This window comes from Martes martes (assembly GCF_963455335.1).
Source record: "Martes martes genome assembly, chromosome: 12".
NCBI lineage: Eukaryota > Metazoa > Chordata > Mammalia > Carnivora > Mustelidae > Martes > Martes martes.
In genome coordinates, this window is record NC_137900.1 from 15,681,114 (window position 1) to 15,704,839 (window position 23,726).

Below are 23,726 nucleotides of genomic sequence, written 5' to 3' on the forward strand. Positions count from 1 at the left end.
CTGACCTTATGGCTGACTTCAGTGCCTACCAAATTCTCCATCCCAAAGAGGTCACCGCAACATATATTATACTAATAAAAACAAGTAAGACTGTGTCCCAAAGACCAACCCAATGGAGAAAAATATATGTGGGGCTCCTTGGAAGCAGAAATCCCTCTGTCTGCAGGTATCTGGGAAGGCTTCAAGGAGGACAAGAGACTCGGGAAAGTCCCTGAAAGGTGACAAAGGTTTTGGGAGGTGGTGATAGAATGCCACGGGGGTTAGAAATGCACAAATTCCAGCCTGGAGGAGAATCCAGAGAACACTTCTGGTAAAAGCCATGAGGTCACTGGGGAGCAGAGAACAGAGAAGATGAAAGAGCCACGAACTTTTGGAAACAGCTAAACATGGGGTGCAGAAGAGTTCAGGGGATAACGAACAAAGAGTTACAAATAGGATGGTGACATGATACCTGAAGTAGAGAACAGAGCAAGTTTCTCTCTTAAATAAAAAATTTTTTTAAAATGTGATTATGAAAGTAGGATGTTTCAAAGAAAAGCTAAGAAGTTTAATACTGACAAGAAAATAAGGAGAGAGGCACCTGGGTGGCTCAATCGGTTGGGTGTCTGCCTTTGGCTAGGGTCATGGTCTCAGGGTCCGGGGATCGGGCACCACGAGCAGGGAGCCTGCTTCTCCCTCTCATTCCCCCTGCTTGTTCTCTCTCTCTCTCTCTCTCTCTCTCTCTGCCAAATAAATAAAATCAAAGAAAGAAAGAAGAATGGCAATTTTGGCCACGATCACTGAGCAGATTGAGAGAGATTTAGGAAATAGGTTGCAGGGGGTACATGAGTGGCTCAGTTGCTTAAGCGTCCGACTCAATCTCTTGATCTCAGGTCTTGATCTCAGGGTTATGAGTTCAAGCCCCACGTTGGGCTCCACGCTGGGTGTGAAGCCTACTTTTAAAAAAAGAATAAAAACATAAAATAAACTATTTTTAAAAAAGGAAATAGGTTGCAAAACAGGAGGCAGCTAGTGTAATATACCCTTGGGAAAACAATACTAAGAAAAGCCACTAACTCAACAATATAAAGCAAAAGCCATCAAGTGTGTAAGCCTTTTGTAACTGCCAAAGGCTATGCTAAGTGCTTTATGTGCTTTAGGTACAGTAATATTCACGACTGTGGGACGGGTACAATTATTACTACCTCTTAATGGAGGAGGGGCAGGTTCTACCAAACACCAATTCTGGAGCTCTTCTGCAAGATGTTTAAGAGGCAAAGTTGAAAGAACCCTTATATTACGTTGAGAAGGCCTAGACCTTGTTTGTAGGTAAGAGAGAAGTCAATAAAGAGAGAAAATACAAGAGAGAATGAAATGACTTTAGAGACTTCTGGGGGTGGGGGTAGGGGTTAGGCGAAAAAAAGGTATGAACAGCAGAGGAGGAAGGCTCAACCTGGAAGAAAATGCTTCCTCTCTTGATAGAGGCAAGGAGAGGATGACAAACGTTTCCTTCTTTTAGTTTTGCCCAAGACCCTATTACGTATGTATGGATCAGAAGTCAGCCCATGTCACCCTGAAGGCTGCAAACCTCAGCATTCTCCTTTGCCTCTCTTACCAAGGGAGAAGATGGGAGGTAGGAGATAAGCCTGTGCAATGGTACTTTCCCTTTTCATTACTAGCCCTTCACAGTACAACAGCACAACACGCTATACACCATACGTTCAACGGATCACAAAGCATAGGGATACTCTCTCAACAGAGGATCCACCCAAGTTAAGATAGACGGGGAACATCAGTAGGATCCCACTGGATGGGCTTCAGAGCAAACTGCCATGCAATATTCCAAGGATGTCCCCAATACACTAACCTAAAAATGTGTTCCTCTCTGGGTCTGCAGACACCCACACCAAGCAAATAGGAATTCAGGGTAAAGTATAAGAGCAAATGTAACTGGAGATCACTGGGCGGTTGGACCGCCAGGGCAAGGTATACAGTAAATGTGGTTTCTTTGCCAGCCTGTTGGAAATCTCTATCAGCAAACTCGAGAAATGTTTTTCTTTTCCTGGGTGATTGACCCCAGAGGTTGTCAGACAAACGTACACCTGTCCAGCTGTAAATTCTCATGAGCATTCCTTTAGATGCACCTAGAAATAGGCACTTTTATTTTTTAAAGGAATTAATTGTAATCCCTTCAGGTAAACCTTTTACAACTGTGTGCCTAACTGCCACATAGCAAAGAACAAACAAGATTTACTATAGTGTTGGTCCTTGTATTGTAAGCCTTCACTCTATCACTTGTGGAACATGAAAGCCAGGACTCAGCAAAAAAATTTTTTTAATAGATAACTTTGAAAGTGGTATAGAATCGACAAGGTCTAGTAGATGATACAGGGAGAAATGAGCTCTTCCTCCTACCCCTGTCTTCCAGACGTCCCATTTCCCGTCCCCAAAGGAACCTGTTACACTTTGTTATGTGTTCTTCCAAAGATAATCTATGCATTTGTAAGCATATACCAAAAAATACTTTTTTTTACATAGAGGTATATTATACACATTGTTCTGCACCTTGCTTTTTCTTCACTAATAATTTGGACATTCTTATATATTTATACACATTCAGTTCCTTCATTCTTTGGGGGGCTGACCAGTATCCCTTTGTATGGAAGTCCCATAATTTATTTAGCGAAAATCCGTACACCATAGCTTTCACGTACATGTGTATCTATCGGATAAAAACCTACCAGTAAAATGTCTGAGTGAATTCAAATACTGCCACATTTCCCTCCATTGAAGGTGTGCCAATTTATAAGCAAAAGGTTTGAGTTACTAACAACTCTTAAATGTTAGAGACTACACTGTAAAGAATATTAGAGAAACTAGAGAAAACGTTAGAGAATATACTCTGTGTATACACTGAGGAGACACTGTATACAGTATTTTTCATTATTAATATTCAACTTTCTTCCAAATAAAAATTTGAAGGGACCAGATTCCTTCAATTTAAAAATAGTTGTAAAATAAAATAAAATACCAAAAAATGTACTTGCCCGAGGAAGAAGAATCTCAAGCATCCAAAATGGCTTTAATGTTCAGAAGTTATAAAGTATTTCTGAGAGAACTTTGAAAATATGTGAAAATTGGAATAGCAGCGAGACAACTGATGACCAGAAGACTTCAAAGGACTTCAGTGAAGAGTGTACTGGTTTGCTGATTGTTATCTATGGAAGTCACATCTTTGAGAAGTCATGGGTTACAGCAGAGAAAGAACAGGAGGAGGAGGTCGAGTATGGGGCAGGGGTGGGGGGGGTGTTTTTGTCACCTGTTGACTATGGCAGTCCATTCATGGTATGCAATTTGGCAGCGGGATATACAAAACCCATCTTAGTGACCTCACCAGGTTTAAAAAGGAACAAAGGATTATGCTACTTCAAAGTAACCTGTCCACGTCTGTATCCCTTGTTTCCCCCACCCAAACTTATCCCCCACCTGCCTTCCCCAAGTGCTCGACGTATATTGAGGTGTCGAAGTGGGAAACCAGAGCATCATCGTTCATTCCTCCCCATCCTTACTTCCCAGTCAACCATCACGACCTATTGATTCTATTTCCTTTTTTTTTTTTTTAAGATTTTACTTTTTTTAACAGAGGGAGAGAGAGATCACAAGCAGGCAGAGCAGCAGGCAGAGAGAGGGGGGAAGCAGTCTCCCCACTGAGCAGAGAGCCCGATGCGGGGCTCGATCCCAGGACCCTGAGATCATGACCTGAGCTGAAGGCAGAGGCTTAACCCACTGAGCCACCCAGGTGCCCCGATTCTATTTCTTTTTTTTTTTTTTTTAATTATTTATTTATTTATTTGACAGAGAGAGAGATCACAAGTAGGCAGAGAGAGAGGAGGAAGCAGGCTCCCTGCTGAGCAGAGAGCCCGATGCGGGGCTCGATCCCAGGACCCTGAGATCATGACCTGAGCCGAAGGCAGAGGCTTTAACCCACTGAGCCACCCAGGTGCCCCAACCGATTCTATTTCTTAATATCAATTTCTTAAATATCTCTTGCATCAGCCCACCTCTGCATTTATATCGCCAGGATCCTAAAGTCACCGTGAATTCTTGGTTAGATGGCCTCCCTTCCGTCTTTCTGCCTCCAGATTTCCCTTCTCGGATCCATTCTCTGCAGTAAAGCCTATAGGGGTTTTGAGGTGTTTTTTGTTTTTTGTTTTTGTTTTTTTTTTTAAGATTTTACCTCTTTATTTGCCAGAGAGGGAGCCTGGGAGAGCAAGCAAGCAAGAGTACAAGCAGGGGGAGTGGCAGGCAGAGGGAGAGGGAGAAGACTCCCCACAGAGCAGGGGCAGCCTCATATGGGACTCGATCCCAGAACCCTCGGATCAGGACCTGAGCCAAAGGCAGACGCCTAACCCAGGCGTCCCAAGCCTACAGCCTTCTTAAAGTTAAACGGTAAACATGTCATTCTCACCTAAAACCTTTCAGTGGTTCTCCCAAGGTCATCAGGAATGTTTAAAAGTCTTTCACCATGTGTATAGCCCACTGACCACCACATCTGAGCTGCTCCCTCTCTCCCCTCATCTCTTGCCTCTCCCTACTTCAACCTCTACATTCTAAATATAATAAACAACTTCGAATTCTCCGCATTCGCCTCCCGCTCCTTCCACGCTGTTCTCTGCTAAGGACATTCTCCACTCCTCCCCTTTTGCCAGCAAGAGAGACAACATGAAAACCTTCATAGAAACTCTCTGAATCAGGATCCCCTTCCCTGTGCCCCTGAGCGTTCAGTGTTTGCCCCCAGGCACTGCACAACCTGACCCATTTAGACTGACTACACTCTAACCCCCAGAACACGGGGAAGTGTCTTGTTGATTGTAGTATCCCCAATGCCTACCTGAGTTCTGGGTACACATTCGAACACTTTACCAGAGTTTAAGTATACCCATCCTAGAGAACAAAGGTATTGCAATGGATGAAAAGAAAATGTTTTGTGGCTTTATAAACACATGCAAATAGTGTACTCTCCAGAAGAAAGAAATCCATTATTATCCATTGGTCCCCTAAATGTATTCGACCAATGATCATCTATGAGGGTATACACACTTGTTTGCACAGGGTACAATTTTGGCAGACTCTTTTCCAAGAGATTTCTGCCAGCTCTCAGTTCAGAATGTTCCCTCCCCTAATTCTTACATCTTAATGTTAAGATGTTTATCTTCAAGATTTTCAGCTTACTTCTTAAAAAAAAATCTTTGAGATGTTTAAGTTGATTTAAAGGACAGAAACCTTTAAGATTTTTATCTTAATTTAAGCTAAAAGATTTAAGGTAGCCTACCAATAGGGTTTGTTTTTGTTTTCTTCAGAAGAAAAGAATTCTCATCCAGAATAACTAATTCCACTAGTATTCCGTAAGAAAAATGATGTTTTAATAAGATGGGTGTGGTCCTGGAAGTTGAGAATCACGAGTCTGTCAGTGGGATGCCAAGAACTAATAATTGGGGCTGGCAGATGAGAAATGCTATTCGCTAGGATGAAGTTTCCCAACTCTTTCTGGCTGTTACACTTGATTTTCAAAATTCCAATGTTGTTTAGAAACTGACTGTTCTTTCGGTGCAATTCAGGAAGGAAAAGGGAAGATAACTACCACGCCATGCCTTTCTCATTCTTTGTCACCGAGGAGCCAAACTACAAAACAGCTTTTCCTTTTCACGGAGTTTTAGTCATTAGGATGTCTCTTCTGGATTTCTTCTGCTGTTGTAAAACGGGAAGAAATATTATATCCGTAAGGGAAGGACCTTGAAATGACCCAAAAAGGCAATTATAAGAGAGGGATTAAACAAAAGAAAAGCAGCTTTTCTCTTTTAAGACTGTGTCACTCAAATGCTCACAGTATTTCATGATTGTATTACGTAAAGAGGAACAGTCTGCCTTAGCCACCTCATGTCTCAAACCGACCAAGACTCTCTCCCTGACCAAACTTGGTTCCGGCTCTTTCTGAGTTGAGTCCTTTTTCTGACTAGGCTGTAACCTTGGGCCTTGTGGTTGACTCTGCTAATGCAGTGTTAGCGAGAATCTGCTGGGTCAGTTAGTGAAAATCCCCCACCCTTGGTATCTGATCACCCTGGCCTACCTTCAGCAAGAATCCTGTTGAGTTGGTTTAGCAAGAATCCTTCTGGCTTTGATCTTTTCTCTAGCAATTTTCCACTCACTGACCCCCACCTCGCTCCCCCACTATCCATCTCCACTTGTTGTTGTACTCGGAGTGGAGCCCCGTCTCTCACTTCAAAACCCCCATTGCAGCAGACCCTCTTGAAGAAAATCTTCCTTACCATCTTTAACAAGTGTCATGAAAATTTTTTCTTTACTAAAATCCAAGACACACACACACACTCACTCACTCACTCTGTAGGTCTGAGAACAAAACTCCGAAGACATTGGAATCCCAGTAACTCTCAGGAACTCTCTGGTAGACTGAAGCCTACAGACCTTCTCCCTTTAGCTAAACTGGAAGATAGATTCTGACATCAAGATGACTCCAGATTGGACCTCAGAGGGCTTACCTATCGCCTATCACACTCCATATTTGCTGAATCCAAAAACCAGCCAGAGAGATACAATTTCTGTCTGAAAAATGTCTACCCTAAGAGTTGCTTTTCAAGAATGTGGTTTCCCTCTGAAGGGCAGTGGCTATAAGTGCAAGACACAAAAATAAGAGCCTGAATGGTTTGTCTCTTTATTACATTCAAGAGCAAAGATCCACTCTACAAAGTCTCAGGCTGATTCACCATTCTCTCCTAGTTTGCTGGCCTAAAAACTCTAACAAATTTTAGAAAGTTTAAATTAAGATTTTGGACATGCCTCTCTGTATTAATACAACAATGCCTACTTGCTTAACCTTCCTGTCACAGAGCAAAATTGCCTGGAATCCTGAGTTCCTCTAGGCCAGGTAAGGACAAAGATTATGGGGAAGCAGTGGGCAGGGTGTGGCTTTGGTGTTTTTTTTTTTTTTTTTACATCACTTCTAAGCAGACACTAACAGTAGTGACAAATTTGGAGAGGATTATCTGAGCTAGGACAAGGATCTATGAAGTACACTATGGGCTTACATTCTTAGGGGAGTAAAATTCTCTTTCCTAAGATTCTAAGATTTGATTTACAAAAACTTCTTGGCTCTTTTAAAGATCCATGGAGGACACCTATTTTTTCCAGAAAGAAGGAAGATATTTCCATATTCAAAGACCAACCTGCTCTACTACAATATGCCTAGTTCATTCTGCAAGATAGTATTAATAGCAGCTGGCTTAGTCAGTTTGGGCTTCTACAAACCATAGAATACCATACACCAGTGCTTTATACTACAGACATTTATTTCTTTCAGTTCCAGAGAACAGAAGTCCCAAATCAGGGCGCCCAGACGGTCAAGTTCTGGTGCAAGCCATCTTCATGGTTTGCAGTGGTTGCCTTCTCACTGTATTTTCACACGACAGACAGATCATCGCTCCCATGTGTCTTCTTATAAGGGCATCCATCCCTGTCGTGAGGGCTCCACCCTCAAGACCTAATTACCTCCCAAAGCCTCCACCTCCAAATACCACCGCATAGATCAGGACTTCAACATACACATTTTGGGAGACACAAACAGTCCAAGGCAGCATGGTAACCACGTATGCAGCACTTTCTGTGTACCCACCTGCACAACACAAAGTACTTTATTATGTTAACTGCCGAAGAAGATGTGGGAAGTAGGTCAGTTACTAACTCCATTTTACAAATGAAAACAGAATCGGGGAAGTTGAACTGCCCCAAAACACAATGGCTCATAAAAGCGACCTAGGATTCAAACATGACCGCCCGACTCCATCCATGCCCTTACCAGTTTCAGTTCACTATCACTTACCTACAGAGCTTGCACCTATAGCAACCCCTGAAGCTGTACACTGTTTTATGGTTTACAAATCACTTTCCTGAACATTTGATCCTCACATGACTCCCATGAGGTCCCTTGTAGATAATATGAATAAGATCAAGCATGTGAAATGCCCAGAAAAATCCCTGCTATACAGCAGGTTTTCTGTGAGTATCCTCAGACTCACAGAGAAATATCAAGAGGGTCATGAACCCCTGAAAATTGTGTACAGCGGTCCTCCCTTGTCCACGGTTTCAGTTACCTGCTGTCAACCCCAGTGTAACAAATCATCAAAAGATCAATAGTAACCTGATGCTACATCACGATGCCGATATCCTTCATCTCACCTAGTCTCACATCATTACAGGAAGGGTGAGGACGGTAAGAGAAGATATTTTGCAAGAGACCACATTCACACGACTTTTATTACAGTATATTGTTATAATTGTTTATTATTTGCTACAGACAGTCATCTCCTTACTATCTTACTATAGTGTGTACACACCATAAGTGTGTACGTATAGGAAAAAACAGTATGTAGGTCACAGTTTCAGGTATTCATTGGGGGATCTTAGGACATATTCCCTTTTGTTAATTAAATTAAAATTAAAATAATAAAAAGAACATATCCCCTCTTGTGTGGATGTGAAATGTGTGTTTCTCAGGAGAAAATCTCAAGAGCTGGGTCAAACATAAGGGCCACACTAAGGATCTGAACCAACAGTTCTCCAAAGACAATAGACAAATGGCTAATAAACACATGAATATCCTCGACATCATTACTCATGAGGGAAATGCAAACCTAAACCACAATGAGACACCTCTTCACACCCACTAGGAATACTATACTCAACAAGTAAGATCATATAAGGGATGGGGAGAAACTGAAACTATCATATATACTGTTCATGTACAATCTCTCTGGGAAACAGTCTGGCAGTTTCTCAAAAGGCTAAACATAGAATTACTAACTCCACTTCCGGGTACCTACCTAAGAGAAGTGAAAATGTATGTCCATACAAAACCCTGTACACAAATGTCCACAGAAACATTATTCGTAATAGCCAAAGATCACAAACAACCCAAATGTCCATCAACTAATGGACAAATAAAATGTGATATGGAATATTATGCAGCAATACAAAAAAATCCTACATGGTTGAACTCTGAAAACCTTAAGATAAATGAAAGAAACAGATAAAAAGGAAAACTTCTTGTAAGTGGCCATCTATATACGATGCCCCGAAGAGAAAGATCTATAGTGGCAGAAGGTAGATCAGTGGTTGCCTAGGGCTGGTGGGGATAGACAGACAAAGAGTTGACAGCTAAGGGGTATGGGGCTTCTTTTAGAGATGACAGATGTTATAAAACGGACTGTAGTGATAGATGGATGATTCTGTGAATATACTAAAAGCCACTAAATTGTATACTTTAACTAGGTGAATTAGGGGTGCCTAGATGGCTCAGTTGGTAGAGCATGTGACTCCTTATCTCAGGGTCGTGAGTTCAAGACCCACACTGGGTGTGAAGACTACCTAAAAATAAATAAACAAATAGGTGGATTATGGGATATCTGAATTACATCTCAAAAATTTTTAAGTGGGGAGAAGCACAGGCAAAGAAAAAGACTGACCCATCACAGAAAACCACAATAGTCCCCCTAATCCATGGCGGATACATTCCAAGACTCCCAGTGGATGCTAGAAAGAGCAGGTAGTATTCAATACTATGTATGCTATATTTTTTTCCTGGGCACACATACCTATGATAAAGTTTAATTTGTAAATTAAGCATGGGGCACCTGGGTGGCTCAGGTCATGATCCCAGGGTCCTGGGATGGAGTCCTGCGTGGGACTCCCTGCTCAGAGGGAAGCCTGCTTCCCCCTCTCTCTCTGCCTGCCTCTCTGCCTACTTGTGATCTCTCTCTGTGTCGGATGGATGAATAAAATTTAAAAAAAAAAAATCTTCTGAAGCAACTACTGAAATGTAAAAAACCAAGAGGTTTCACATTCAAGAAAGAATCTTTCAATCTGCATTTTCTATAAAAAGGAAGGGGGGCACAGAATCTGGCAGTACTTGGCTTGCATTTCAACTTGGCAATAGTCAGCTGGGGCCAACTGTGGGCCGCCATGTTTTGTCGGGGCTTATAATGACCAGTAAACCTGAGTCCACAGCAGGCCTGGTTCTTGAGCTCCTGGATCTATTGCTCTCATTGGATTTTCAAAGGAATTTCCGCCTCAAAACGCATTAGGAGCTCTTAGAAGGAGGTGGCCAGTGAAAGGTGGCTATTTGCTTTATAGTTAAGGAAACTGAGGTAGCTTCCCTAAGGCAAAAGGGCATGAAGCCAGCAGTAAAACTACTGCTTTCCAACTATTCCTTTTATTACTCTTCTCACCTTGCTGCTGATGCTTCTAGAGACTTAATTACCACATTCTGCCCCTTTTTTTGATTACAGGTAAGGAAAATCAGTGATAAAGAGCATGCCAGACATTCCAAAATGGTGTGTTCTTATCAGGCTCTATGATCTAATCACAAGGAAACTTTTGCCTAGCCCTGACCCTTTCGCTGGTACGGGCAGTTTAAGGGGGCCCTCCTGGCCCATATCCCAGCACATTCCTATACTAGGAAAGATAAAAAGATTGTTGATCTTGCACACATGGCAGGGGAATAAAACACCAAGAAAGGGTATTTTCTCCAAGGTTACCCCACACACCTACACAGAAGCAGAAGTCTCAGACAGGGATGTTTCCACCCCTGGACCAGGTGGTTTGCTCATGTCAAAAATGACCATTGTAAGAAACTCTGAATCCACCACCAGCAAAGTGAACAGAGAACTTTGGTTGCCCATCGTCATTCATCCCACTGGGCTTTGAGTTTGCCAGGAAGAAAATTCTTTTCCTGGGGGGGGGGGGGGGAATGGGAAGGGAGAGGGAGAAAGAGAATCCCAAGCAGAGCCTGATCTCACAACCTGGAGATCATGACCTGAGCCAAAACCAAGAGTAGGACGCTTAACAGACTGAGACACTCCGGTGTCCCTGGAAGAAAATTCCGTGTGACAGCCATACATAGTTTACAGAAAGGTAGAACAGGGCACAGCCAAATCCACCAGGCTGACTTCTGCAGCCAAGACACACAGCACCATTGCAATCCTGGGATACCTGGCGGTTATCCAGGCCTGGACATTTGAAGAACCAGAGCACAGGGTCACTCCACAGAGGGCTGTAGAGCAAACACAGATAGTGAAAGTGCGGGGAAGGCACCTGCCGGTGCTACCAAGAAAACCTCTTCATTTCCAGTTGAAATGGATTAGGAGGCTCTCAAGAGGCACATGCTTACAAACTCAGAAAAAGAATGTAATTCCTAAGCCAAACAAAACTACCACTTCTCGCTGCTCCCAGTTGCATAACTGGTCACAGCACTCCAACAGTCTCAGAGTTTATCAGCACTAAAAATAACTGAGGGCCTCTTCCCCAGAGATATGGAAATCCCATGGAAGAAAGAGAAAGCAGCATTAGTCCACCCCAACAAGGTGACCTGCCAAACGTCCTGGTGCTAAGTGCATCAAAAGAAAGTTCCAGTGTGATCCACTGCTACACATTCCGCATACCCTAGAAACCATGGACTCCGGGAAGTAGCTGAACCCAGCCGCAAGCAGATTCAATCACCCTCATCAAATTACAGGATGCATCCCATTACGGAGTTTGTGTGAAAACTTCTGGGTTTTTGTTTTCATTTAATTGTGGTAAAATGCACATAATATAGAATTTGCCTTCTTTACTATGTTTTAAGATTTTATTTATTTATTTGTCAGAGAGAGAACACAAGCCAGGGGGAGCAGCAGGCAGAGGAAGAAGCAGACTCCCCTCTAAACAAGGATTCCAAAGCGGGACTTGATCCTGGGACCCCAGGATTGTGACCAGAGCCAAACGCAGATGCTTAACCGACAGAGCCACCCAGGTGCCCCCCATCTTAACTATTTTTAAGTGTCCAGGTTAGTATTGTTAAGTATATTCACATATTTGTGCAACCAATCTCCAAAACTTTTCATCCTGCAACACAAACTCTACACCCATTAAATAACACCTCATTTCCCTCTCTCCCAGCCTCTGACGACCATCATTCTACTTTTCCTTTCTATGAATTGGACTACTTTATATACCTCATATAAGTGAAATCATACAATATTTGTCTTTTGATGAGTGCCTCTTTTACTTAGCAGAACATCTTCAAGGTTCATCCATGTTGTATCATATGTCAGAATTTCTTTCCTCTTTAAGGCTAAGTATTCCACTGTGTGTGCGTGTGTGTGTGCGCGCGTGTAAACACACCACATTGTGTTTATCCATTCAGAAAATCTATTTCTGTGATGTTGTTGCTCTAGTGACACACAGCTATGCAGTTCAATTTATAACGGTCATGATTTTATACTGAGAAAGGGAAAGAGACAGACAGAGAGACCCTGGATTGTGTGAGGTTGGTATTCCAAGAGAAGAAAAAGCAGCTAACCAAAGCAGCAGTAAAGCTCAGGTCCGGCATCGAGAAGCAGCACACCACTCCCCTCTTAGCAGACAGTTGGCACTTATAAATTCATAAATATCTGTTGACTGAATGAATCCAAAGAGTGATTGAATACTTCAAATCCAACAGTTTGAATACCTCTGGACTGGAGAGAGAGATAAGGATGAGAGATAGAAAGGGAACTTCCTGTTTGAATTTCTATTAACAGTTGACAGATTTACCACAAGAAATTATTTTTGCATTATTAGCAGAATTTTAAGGGAAAAAAATCTGAGAGGATAATTTGTCATAGCAATACACCAATTCAATGTACCTGACACGTACCCTTTCTCAGAGAGCTACAGGAAAAAGGGCTCCACCAAAATGATGGGGGAAAAAAAAAAATCACAAAGACACGGGATATAAGAAACAAGAACCAGCATAACAGAGGAAAAGGGAATCCACATTTGTGCATCCAACATCAATACTGGAAAGGTCTAGACAGGCAGAGCAAGTCAGAAAGCTGTACTCAAGATAAAGTTGGTTAAAGCAGCTATTACACGAGATCATCTTGAGAGAAGATGGCAACTGGCAAAGAACTTGTTAGTTGTATCAGTGAAAACGCCATAGAAAATTCTGGAAACACACAAGGACAACTCTGGGGGAAATCTAAAGTTAGAAAGGGGAAGTAATCATATATTACCTAATTCGGCTTTTAATACTGTGTGTGTGTGTGTGTGTGTGTGTGTGTGTGTGTGTGTGTGTGTAGGAAGGCATAATAATGTTGACCAGACTAAATATTAACTAAAAATTATGGACAGCTGTATTCTGTAGATGTTAGGAACAGGAAGGGCCACGTGAATGGTAGATGCAGGAATGCAAAAGAAATCTAAATCCTTATATTCCATCTGGAAAGTATTCCAATGACTACACCTGAAAAATCAAGAAGGAGCCACATAGGTATTATCTAGAGGCATGAACAAGTATCAACAAGCTAAAAGAGATGAACATAATTGCGGTTTCAGAAAAGCAGGAAATGATGGAGGGTTCTGCTGTTTTTAGCAACAAACTTTATGGAATTATTTGACTCTGAACTATGCATATATATAACTTCAATAAAACTAAGAAGTTAAAAAAAAAAAAGCCACAACTGAGACCCACTTTGGAATATCTTACCTAACATTTTTTTTTTTTAATTAGGAAATAGTTGTGCCTGGCTAGCTCAGTTGGTAGAGCATGAGACTCTTAATAGGAAATAATTGCCACGTAGATTTCTGATGGGACACAAAGAGATAACAGATACAGGGCGCATGGACATTTGGGAGTTCCAACACTGGATGATTCTGCAGAAGTGTAATGAAAGTCACTCTCAGACTGGCTCATCAGCCTATCCTCAACACCTATGATCAAAAAATCCAGTGACATATTTCAGGTCCTTGAGAGTTTTGGCATAGATGTCCTGCCAAAAACATGAGCCATAATAGAAAATTTCAAATAGTCAAGATAAGACCCAAATTTGTGGTGAATCACCAGTGTGCAGTATGGGGTCTTTTCCTTCTCTTCCAGGGTACAATCAACTCAAAGTGCTATTCATACCCTTGTCTATAAAGGCAAGCTTAATACCAGAGAACTAGTCCTTAATTTGGGCCCCCAAAAGGAGGCTCCTGCTGAGTCCCATCGGAAATGATTTATAATCCCTAGAAGATAGGGGCTGGTAGGGGTAGGAAGAGAAGAAACGTCCAGACTCTTCACAGTCAAACCCGGGTGTTAGTCTAATCAGATATTGAATGCTTTACCAGCGGTGATAGAATCCAAAGCAGACGAAAAATTCACAGAAAAATTCACACACCAGGGGAAAAAAAACTAAAAAATTCAGCTCCCACTTTGGCAGTTAGGGTGACCCTCCTTCTCTCTAGGAACAAATGATCAAAATCCTATGAGCGACAGAATACTCACATTCTCAGTGTTTTAAAGCACTGCCCTGGGTTTGCTTCATTTTCCTCCTTCGGCTTCATTTTCCTCACCTGGAAACCAGTGGGGTGGGCTGAAGGGAGGGGCGATGATAGACCTCATGGGGTTATTGCCAAGATGAGGTGTTAACCATGACAAACTTTCGCACCCCGCTAAGTGTGTTAGGCATCATTTTCTAAGTGTCCGGCATATACAGCATCTGATTTAATCTTCAAATTATAAATACTATCCCGCTTTCCAGATCAGGAAGAATTACATCGATTAAGTAACTTGCTCAAGATCATAGTCGGTGGTGGAGCGGGTGTGCTCGCTCAGGTGCTCTGGCTCCGAAGACCGTGCTCGTAACCAGTCGGTGCTGAGACACGGGAAATGCAGGGCGCCCCACGAACGTCATGTGTTCACACACCGTGCGAGCCCCTCCAGATTAGCTAAGTGATAGCCCTGGTGAGGTTCACTTGCCTTGTGAGACAAAGGCATGACCCGGGTCTCCGCTCCTCTCCCTAGTCCCCAGCGTCCCGGGGCGCCCTCCCTCTCCAAGCCCCCAGAACTTCCAATGGCGCTCCGGGCCACGAGTGGAGGGGAGCCCGTCCGCGGGTCCGGAGGCTGCGAGTCCCGAGGCTCGAGCCCCGGCGGCGCGAGGTGAGGGATGAGCGGCCGGTGGGGGGCCGGAGTTTACCTTGACCAGCACTCTCATCGCTCCGGGACTCCGGCGCCGGGCGCACACCGCCGGCTGGACGCTTCTCCCGCGGCCTCCGGGGAACCGCCGCGCCCGGCTCGTCCCGCTCCCCTCCCGCCAGACGGGCCGCTGCCGCTCGGGGCTGCGCTTTTTCTCCTCCCTGCGGCCGGCTCACGCCACGTCCGGTCTCCTCCGCCGCCGGCCCCGAGCGGAACCGGAGAGCTGCCTCCTCTCCAGAGCCCTGTCCCCACCGCGCCAAGCTGAACCCCGGGCCCCGTTAGGTTTCCGCTGTGACACCACCTCCGCGCTGGCCCCATTCCAGCTCCTGGAACGGGGACTGCGGGACCTGCCCCTTTAGTGGGTGCCCTGCGTTAGCCGAAACCTCAGAGATGATAATCAGCTGCAGGTGGGGACCTGAGGACGGGAAGGCAGGTGTTTCGTAAGTCCTAGCTATTCTAGATACCACTTAGATACTTGCGCGACTGGCCCCACCCACAGCCGCCTAGGGCCCTGGGTGCAGATCAGGTAAAGGGCCTAAAGCCCTTTTGCCCCGCCGGCCCGGGCCGCCCTACCCACCTGTAAGCGCTCCACAGCTGGTCGGGCTTTCATCCTTGACGGGCAGGCCCGCTAGCAAAGCCTCATCTGAGCTTCTGACCTGGGGAGTCTGATCTGGGCTCCACCTCCACACGCTGCCTTTTACGGCCCGTGGAATTGTCAAGATACGCTTTCGCCTCCTCGTTTACCTCCTGTGTAGGAAGGAGGTGTATTTCTAACCTGACCTAAATCAAAGTGAGGGCCAAAAAGAATGTTCAGTACCAGACCTATCTGTGGTATTGTATTGTTCCTGTTGAGTCCCCGTAGTGGGGGAGGGCATGAAAGAGTTGGCCTTACAGCCCCACTGTACTATCTGGGAGTTACTGGGTGTGTCAAGGGACCCCGTCAGCGCCTGAGTTTACTTATCTATGCGGTGGGAATGACAGCGAAAAAGCCCACCTTCCTCAGAGGTTCCACTGAACAAAAGGGATCCATAAACTACCATCCAAATGCTTTCCTGATTTCTGTTGTTTTCGGTGCGTTCTTCTAGCTAGGCAGCCTCGATTTAGGTTGGTCAGTGACTCGATTTAGGTTGGGTCAGATCTGGGTGGATCTGGTATGTTGGCAGGTGATGCTCACTCGTAATTACAATGCTAGTTGTAATTAACTCGTGCTGTAATTAACAATGCTCGCCATTTATCCCAGATGACTGACTTCAGATTGGGGGCATCTACCCTTTTACTCCATTCTGAGTTTCTGCCCAGTGAGCTCACATTTGCAGACATGGTTAACAGGTTTCCCCCCATTTCTCAGCGTGGTTTTAACCAACACTTTTTAGAAAACTTGAACATCTCCTATGTGCCGTCACATTTTGTTTTCCTATTAACGCATTCACTCTTTCCTTGACCCACGTCCTTCAAAATGGTAATGATCTATAGGGCGTTAACAGGTTCAGAAGCCCCTCCGGCCTATTAGGTCTCTCACAGTGCTAGACACTGGGAGCTCTAAGAAATCTGCAGACCCACTAAGAAGACTGGCCATTTAAGACCCAAGATTCTTAAGATCTTGGTGCACTGGGATCACTAACTTCTAGTTTAATGTCTTTAGTAAATGTACATGTTACTATGATCACATGCTCTTTTCTGATCAAGCTGCAAGGCACAAAGTCCAAACTACCAGAGCCATTCCAGGATATACCACGGCCATCCCAGGGCTTATGGCATCTGCTGTGCTTGTCGACAAGCTGCCCCGGGTTCCCAAGCTGTTATCAGCAGCACCTGAGGAATCTGTTAAAACCACAGATTCCCAAGGTCCCACCCACCCCTCCCAGACCACTGGTATTGGAATCTCTGGGGTAGGGCCCAGGAATGTGCATCTTTCACAGGTGCCTCAATCGATTTAAAGGCTTTCATCTATAGAAGTCTTATGGCCACAAACATACTTATGCCCAAAAACTAGCTCTGAAATTTAAACTTTAGAATGGTCATTAGTAATCTAGTGTGACTTGACTCAGGCCAAAAAATATTTCCTGAACACAGACTGTTTGTCAGGTATCCCGCTGGGTGCTGGGAAAACAAAGATGAATAAGACATTGTCCAGTCTGCAAGGAGTTTGAGTTTGTAGGAGGAGGAACAATAAAAAATGAAACAGTACCTGGGGCGCCATTGGTAACCCTCGTCAATAGAAACAGGGCTATATTTTCTCATTCGTTGCACTCCCTTATCCCTTTCTTCCTCTTCCCACTCTTAAATCCTGTGTTGTCTTCTCTGTTGGACCTCCCTTTTTATCCTGGGCGTTGTAAACGTTTGTTTCCAGACCCAATGTGGTTTTAAGATACTGTTCCAACTTTTAAAGTCAGTCTAATGATTTCAAAATGGAAAGGAACAGCTGATTTTTCAGCAGAAAAAAAATGGGTATGACACTATTTTTTAATGTGTCAAGATCTTAACGAGTCCCAGTAACTGGAGCCCACTAAGGGGCAGTTGTTATATATATATATATATATATATATATATATATATGCATTCTTCTCTTGAAGAAATTTGTTTCAGCTTGGACTTGGTTTTGATTGGGTTTCTTTGGACAGGAGTGAGGGTTGTTGGGATTTCTACACAGTAATACTTCCCATCCCCTGTGGACAGTGCAGCAGGGAAAATGAGAAAAAAAAAAAAAAAAAAAAAAAAAAAGCTCTGTTCCTTTGCACCAAGAAGAATAAAGAGCACCACGGGGAAACTCTGACCCCAGGGCATCAGGGCTTGTTATCATCTTTGGTTTGTGGAGCTCACCCTGGGTGGTCAGTCACCCCTTTCCTTTCTGAGGCATAAAGAAAACAGAACAAATGCATGGTATTCTGAAGGGGGTGGTGGCAAATATGGTAAGCTAGAGTGGGTTCCACAGTGGGGAAAGTTTAAAGGTCTGGGTAATTTACTGAAGAAGTCCAGTGAGGGTGTATCACCAGCAATGAGGGATGCCATTCAGCCCTCCCAGTCGATTCCTGTGTAACTGTTTCTGTTTTTAGACTTCCCTATTCAACCCAAGGGGTTGAGTTTGAATTTCATGCATTTATGTGCCCAAACAGCTACAAACCAAATCTTCTTTTGAAAGGAAGTGATCTATTTTCTTCAGCTTACTGAATAAATTTCTCCCCTATTCAGTGCTTCTAAAGGGAATCTGCTTCCAATTAAGTTCTCTATTTGCTATGAAAATGGATTATTCCTCCTGTTATGTAAGCAAAGGTTAAAACAGTGATGGCTGGCAAGTGGAAGTATTGGAACTTTCACATACTTTTGGTGACAGTTTAAAACAATACCCTTTGGAAGGCATTTTAACATTCCAGATTCAAGGCATGCCCTTTCTCATCACAGTGCCAATCCTAGGACTTCGTACATCAGAAATACACTAAGATATGTCAGTAAGGATACGTGTAGTAGCACTTTCTGTAATGGAGAGGAATCGCTAATAATGCACACGGCCATCAGTGAACGTTGACATAAGTCAACTCTGGTGTGCGCGGGCCGTGCAGCACACGTGGCTTTCAGAAGAATGACTTAGATCTAAAGGTACACAGATAGGGAAAGGGAAAACAGCAACTAGTCAAAGCAAATATCATTTCATTTTTTTAAGATTTATATGTGTAGGTTGGAATATTCACAGGAAAGTTCTAGAAGAATATATGCCAAGCAGCTAACAAGGGAAGGCACATTTCTATTAAAAAATTATTCATTGCTTATCTGAAATGTGAATTTAACTGGACATCCTGCCACACAAGGTTGTTCTGCAAAGCCTGCTTTGGTAGCTTTAGGCAGCTATGGGTACTCTTTCAAGGGTGCCTTACAGACAGTGACACCAAACCTAAGCTCCACTAGGACGGTACCTTCATGTTCGATGTTGAATGATTCTTAAAGAGAAGGAAAGAAGGGTCTTAAAATTGAGCGCCTGTAACGAGTTGCCAGGCTGGCGGGTAGATACCATCTTCTTCAGCTTCTTTCATACAAACATAGTGGATACTATACTTTGTTCAATGACAACAAACGCCTCCCATCCCAGCACACACCTCCGGAATGGGACTTTGCAATAGCCTCCCCATGCCCCATGAAGAGGCCCAGTCTCTTCTCCACAGCCCTAAATCTGAACCAAACTTGTGGCCAACAAACTATGGCCCAAGTGCCAAAGTTCCTGAGTCTAGGCCTCAAGTGGCCCTGCATTTTCGGCCTTCCCCTCATGTAACACTACGCTAGCCCACATGGAGACGCCAGCCCTCAGAAGTACGCAGACAACCCTCAGAATCCTGTGGCATAATCAACCAATGTTATCTGAAGCTACTAAATTTGGGGGTTAACTTGTTCTAAAGCAATACATAACTCAGTTTCTTTTCTCATTGTTTTCCTCAGTTTTTTTCCACACTTTGAACTAACTCAAGATGGTTCCTCCACAGAGCTCAGAACTCATCATATTCATTATTCTGTGAACCATAAAGTCCCTGTGGAGACCAGGAGAAGGGTAAAATAGCTTTAATTTCATTAGTAAATGAAATCAGATCTCACAGCAGAGAATTATCAATTACTGTGCTAAAATGTGGCCAGCCTGTTTGTTGTACCTCCCAGATATGGCACCCCACGGCTCAGTATGCTCTAGTCAACTGTCACTTAAGGATCCCTCCATCACCAGCATCCAATCTTTATTGCCTAGCCGGAAAGAAGACTCTTAGAGCACAAATAATTCCCCAAAGTAAAAGTCTCTATCTCTCTCATGATCCTTCATTTTGTTTATTCCCTCCCCTCCAACTTATTAAAACCTAGATTTGGGGTGCCTGGGTGGCTCAGTGGGTTAAGCCTTTGCCTTCAGCTCGGGTCATGATCTCAGGGTCCTGGGATCAAGTCCTGCATCCGGCTCTCTGCTCAGCGGGGAGCGTGCTTCCCCCTCTCTCTCTCTGCGTGCCTCTCTGCCTACTTGTGACCTCTGTCTGTCAAGTAAATAAATAAAATCTTTAAAAAAAATAAAAAATAGGGGCGCCTGGGTGGCTCAGTGGGTTAAAGCCTCTGCCTTCGGCTCAGGTCATGATCCCAGGGTCCTGGGATCGAGCCCCGCATCGGGCTCTCTGCTCAGCAGGGAGCCTGCTTCCTCCCTTCTCTCTCTGCCTGCCTCTCTGCCTACTTGTGATCTGTCTGTCAAATAAATAAATAAAATCTTTAAAAAAATAAAATAAATAAAAATAAAAAATAAATTAAAAATTTAAAAAAAAAACCCAAAACCTAGATTTGCCTCCTGATCATGGTATGTACCAGGAAGCTAAGTGCCCACCAACTATCCAGATGTTAACTTCTCTACACCGTGGTGCTCTCGCCAATTTTCTACCATCCTTCCTGTTATTCGTTGAAATTGTAACCCTCGCAGAAAGGTATGTTGGCATCCTAACCCCCAGTACCTCAGAATGTAACATTACTTGGAGACAGGATTTTACGGAGGTGACAAGTTAAAACAAGGCCGTTAAATTGGACTCTAACCCGGTATGACTGGCGTCCCTATGAAAAGGGAAAATGTGGACACGTGCATAGACGTGCAGAGTGGGGAGATGATGTGAAGACACAGGGAGAAGACAACCTCCGACCGGCCAAGGAGAGGGACCTGGAATAGACCCTTCCCTCACAGCTCTCAGAAGGACCAACGCTGCTGACACCTCAGTTTTCAGCTTCTGACTTCCAGAACCACAAGACAATAAAATTTCCATCCTGCAGGCCATCCATTTATGGCAGCCATGCAAACTAATACACTTTTCCACCATTTGGATTCATGACGATTCTCCCTAAATCTGACCTTTTAATGGGGGGCACCATAACTCCTTGTTGCCCTAAAAGAGACCCAGATAATACCTCTTACACAAGCATAAATATGAATAGCACCCTTTTTTATTCTCAAAAGGGTCCATGTTTATGTACTCATTCTACCTACACCCCACAGGCCTTCCTACACACCCCTTCCCTTCAGCCAAGAGGTTCTTCCCAATCGCTTTGGCCTCTGAATATTACAGACCCCCCCTTGGTGCAATGACAAAAGGGATATTCATTCAACAGCTTTCACCACTTTTTGTTTTGACTATATTGTTGTACCTTGTAAAGATAGGAACCACTTCTTTCTCTTTGTATCACCGAGCCTTTACATGGCCCAGTGTGCAAGAAATGCTTACTCAACCCAACTAAGTGTAAATAAGAGCTTTATTACCTATAACTCTTTAGTAAAGTATCATGCTTGCTCCAAACTACCCTCTCTTACTTTAAAAGTCATCAGGACACAGATGTAAATTGCTGAGTATATTTTATGCAGTTCAGGAATTCTCACTAAAAAAGTATGAAGAACAAAGCAAGTGAAACATTTAACTTTTTATGGCATTAGTATGCTTAGACCAGCATGACTGTATCTACAGAGAGAAACCAGACTTGCGCAAGGGTGAGTATCATATTTCAATAAAATGTTTTATGAAGTTGTACTAGCATAATGGAAATTAAAAAACACAAAAGGAGAGTAAGATTACCGCATATAATGTACCTCATCAGTAAAATGAGCAGAGATTAGAAGACACATACTTTCCTGTGGGCTGTAAACTATATGGAAAGGGACTGACAGGGGTACCTGGGTGGCTCAATTGATTGTCTGTCTTGGGCTCAGGCCATGATCCTGGCAACCTGGGATCAGGGGAGTCGGCCCCCTTCCCTTGTGCTCTCGCTTACACATACTCTCTCCCTCTCAAATAAATAAAATAAAATAAAATAAAAAGGGACTGACATAAGTATTTATAGACTTAAACGTCCCCTCCAGGACTCCTAATGATAGAAAACCAACAGAGTGCTGATGGAGGGAGGTGGGTGGGGGGTGGGTTAGGTAGGTGATCTAGGTGCATTAAGGAGTGCACCCACAGAAAACAGTGTAGCACTTTATGTTAATTAGAATTTAAATAAAAAATTGAAAATTTGAAAGCAAAAAGAAAATTAAAATACAGATAATATAGAAAAGGATCTCTAGTCATGAGCATGGGACCAAATCAGTAACAGGACCACCCAAGAAAACGAAAGCTCTTCGGGTGGCTATGACCCAGAGGGTGTCTGGACCCGCCCTTCTTTTCCCCTGGCTGAGCATGAACACTTAGGGCTAGAAGGTCCCGTTCAAGAACTGAAAGACCAGGGCGTTTGTCACTGCCTTAACGGAAGCGCAAGGTTTCCAGAGTAGCTTCTTCTGGAATGACGATGTGAAGGGTTTAAAGGACTTGTGACCCACAAAGAACTGGCTTCCTTTTTTGACTCTGGTAGGATTCTGTCCACAGGTGCCGATGGTGGCTTCACATTTCATCAGGAAAACCAAAGAGAGGGCGGCCTCTGTTCTTTCTCTGCGTAGACACCTCTCCTCTGATGTTCTGAATCATGTACGTGCTGGGTGCGCTCGGAGCTCCTACTGGAAGCTGCTGGAGCTGGAAAGGGCCTCACCTCTGCCTTAAGGAGCACACTGCCCAGGGTCCCCTCATCTCCCAGCCGTGCTAGAAACTGCGTCGCAAACCTGCGTGCACCTTTTACCCCAGAAGCACTCCGATTTTTCTGATTATAAAGGCAGTAAGGCTTCGTTGTAGAGGATTTGGAGGGTTCAGGAAGATACAAGGGGGACAGAAAGAGAGAATACGAAGAATGAATCCCTGGTAATTCCTTCTCTCAGAGTTTCCTTCTAGAAGCTCTCTTTTCAGTATCTCTCTGCCTAGTTCTCCTCATCAGCTCCCTGTCTCGCACTTCCTATCTCTTACGGAACTGATGGCTAAGTGGGTTGGTACTTGAATTACAAAAGATTTTATTTGGTGTGATTAAAAAAGTCAATAAAAGGGTTTTTTCCCTTTAACATTACCCACTGTACACGGTGGCATTTAGCAATAGAATGGGATGTGTTAAGACAGGAGTCCATCTGACAGGGCAGAGAATCCTTCTCCCTAACTCCCAGAAGCCCCACACTGCCACCGTGGACGGCAATGACAGGTAGGGCTCTGAAGGGCGCGTAGTTATGTTCTGAGTTACACAGGCCTGGAGAGAGGCCGGGGGACCCATCACCTAGGCACCTCTGAATCCATGGGAAAATTAGTTCTGGGCTCCGGACCACTTCCCAACAAACGACCTCACAGAGCGAATGATTTCTGGAAGGGAGACAGCCTGTGTTCGGACCCCTGGAATAAGAACACATCGTGCTTGGGTAACATTTGTGAAGAGGAGGTAGCAAGCGAACCCTGGTGGGGAAGGAGGTGTGATTAATGGACATAGGATTCTGTGGGATGCCTACAAGTTGGAAGGAAAGAGAAAGAGGACGTTTCTGGAAAGCAACTGCCCTGTGAGCTTTGCTTATTCGCGTTTTTCCTCATTCCTCTCCTTTGTCTTTCGAACTTCACTTATCAAAGCTCAGTTCCACAGGAGTATATGCATGTGAACTTGGAAAGGACGTATAGATTGTCCCACAGTCCACATGCCAGATCTGATATTGTACTATAGTTATATGTAGGCTGTTACGATTAGGGGAAGCTCAGCAAAGGGTCCCTGGGTCTTCTTTGTGCCACTCTTGCTACTGCCCATGAATCTATAATCATTTCAGAAGAAAAAGAAAAGCTCGGTTCCAGAGCTTTCCACGCAGAGTCTTGCCCAACAA

General features: G+C 43.9%; 1 protein-coding gene across 1 annotated transcript in view; it reads right to left on the reverse strand.

Moving 5' to 3' along the window:
• The window catches only part of TRPM6 (transient receptor potential cation channel subfamily M member 6), a gene marked incomplete at its 5' end in the record, with an annotated part of 138,637 nt that extends 123,294 nt beyond the window's left edge, over positions 1 to 15,343 (reverse strand). Inside the window, 2 exon segments of the mRNA XM_080820331.1 lie at positions 15,027 to 15,151; positions 15,154 to 15,343. Of these exon segments, the coding sequence (XP_080676457.1) occupies positions 15,027 to 15,151; positions 15,154 to 15,343 (315 nt within the window).
• Between the last annotated feature and the right edge of the window lie 8,383 nt (positions 15,344 to 23,726).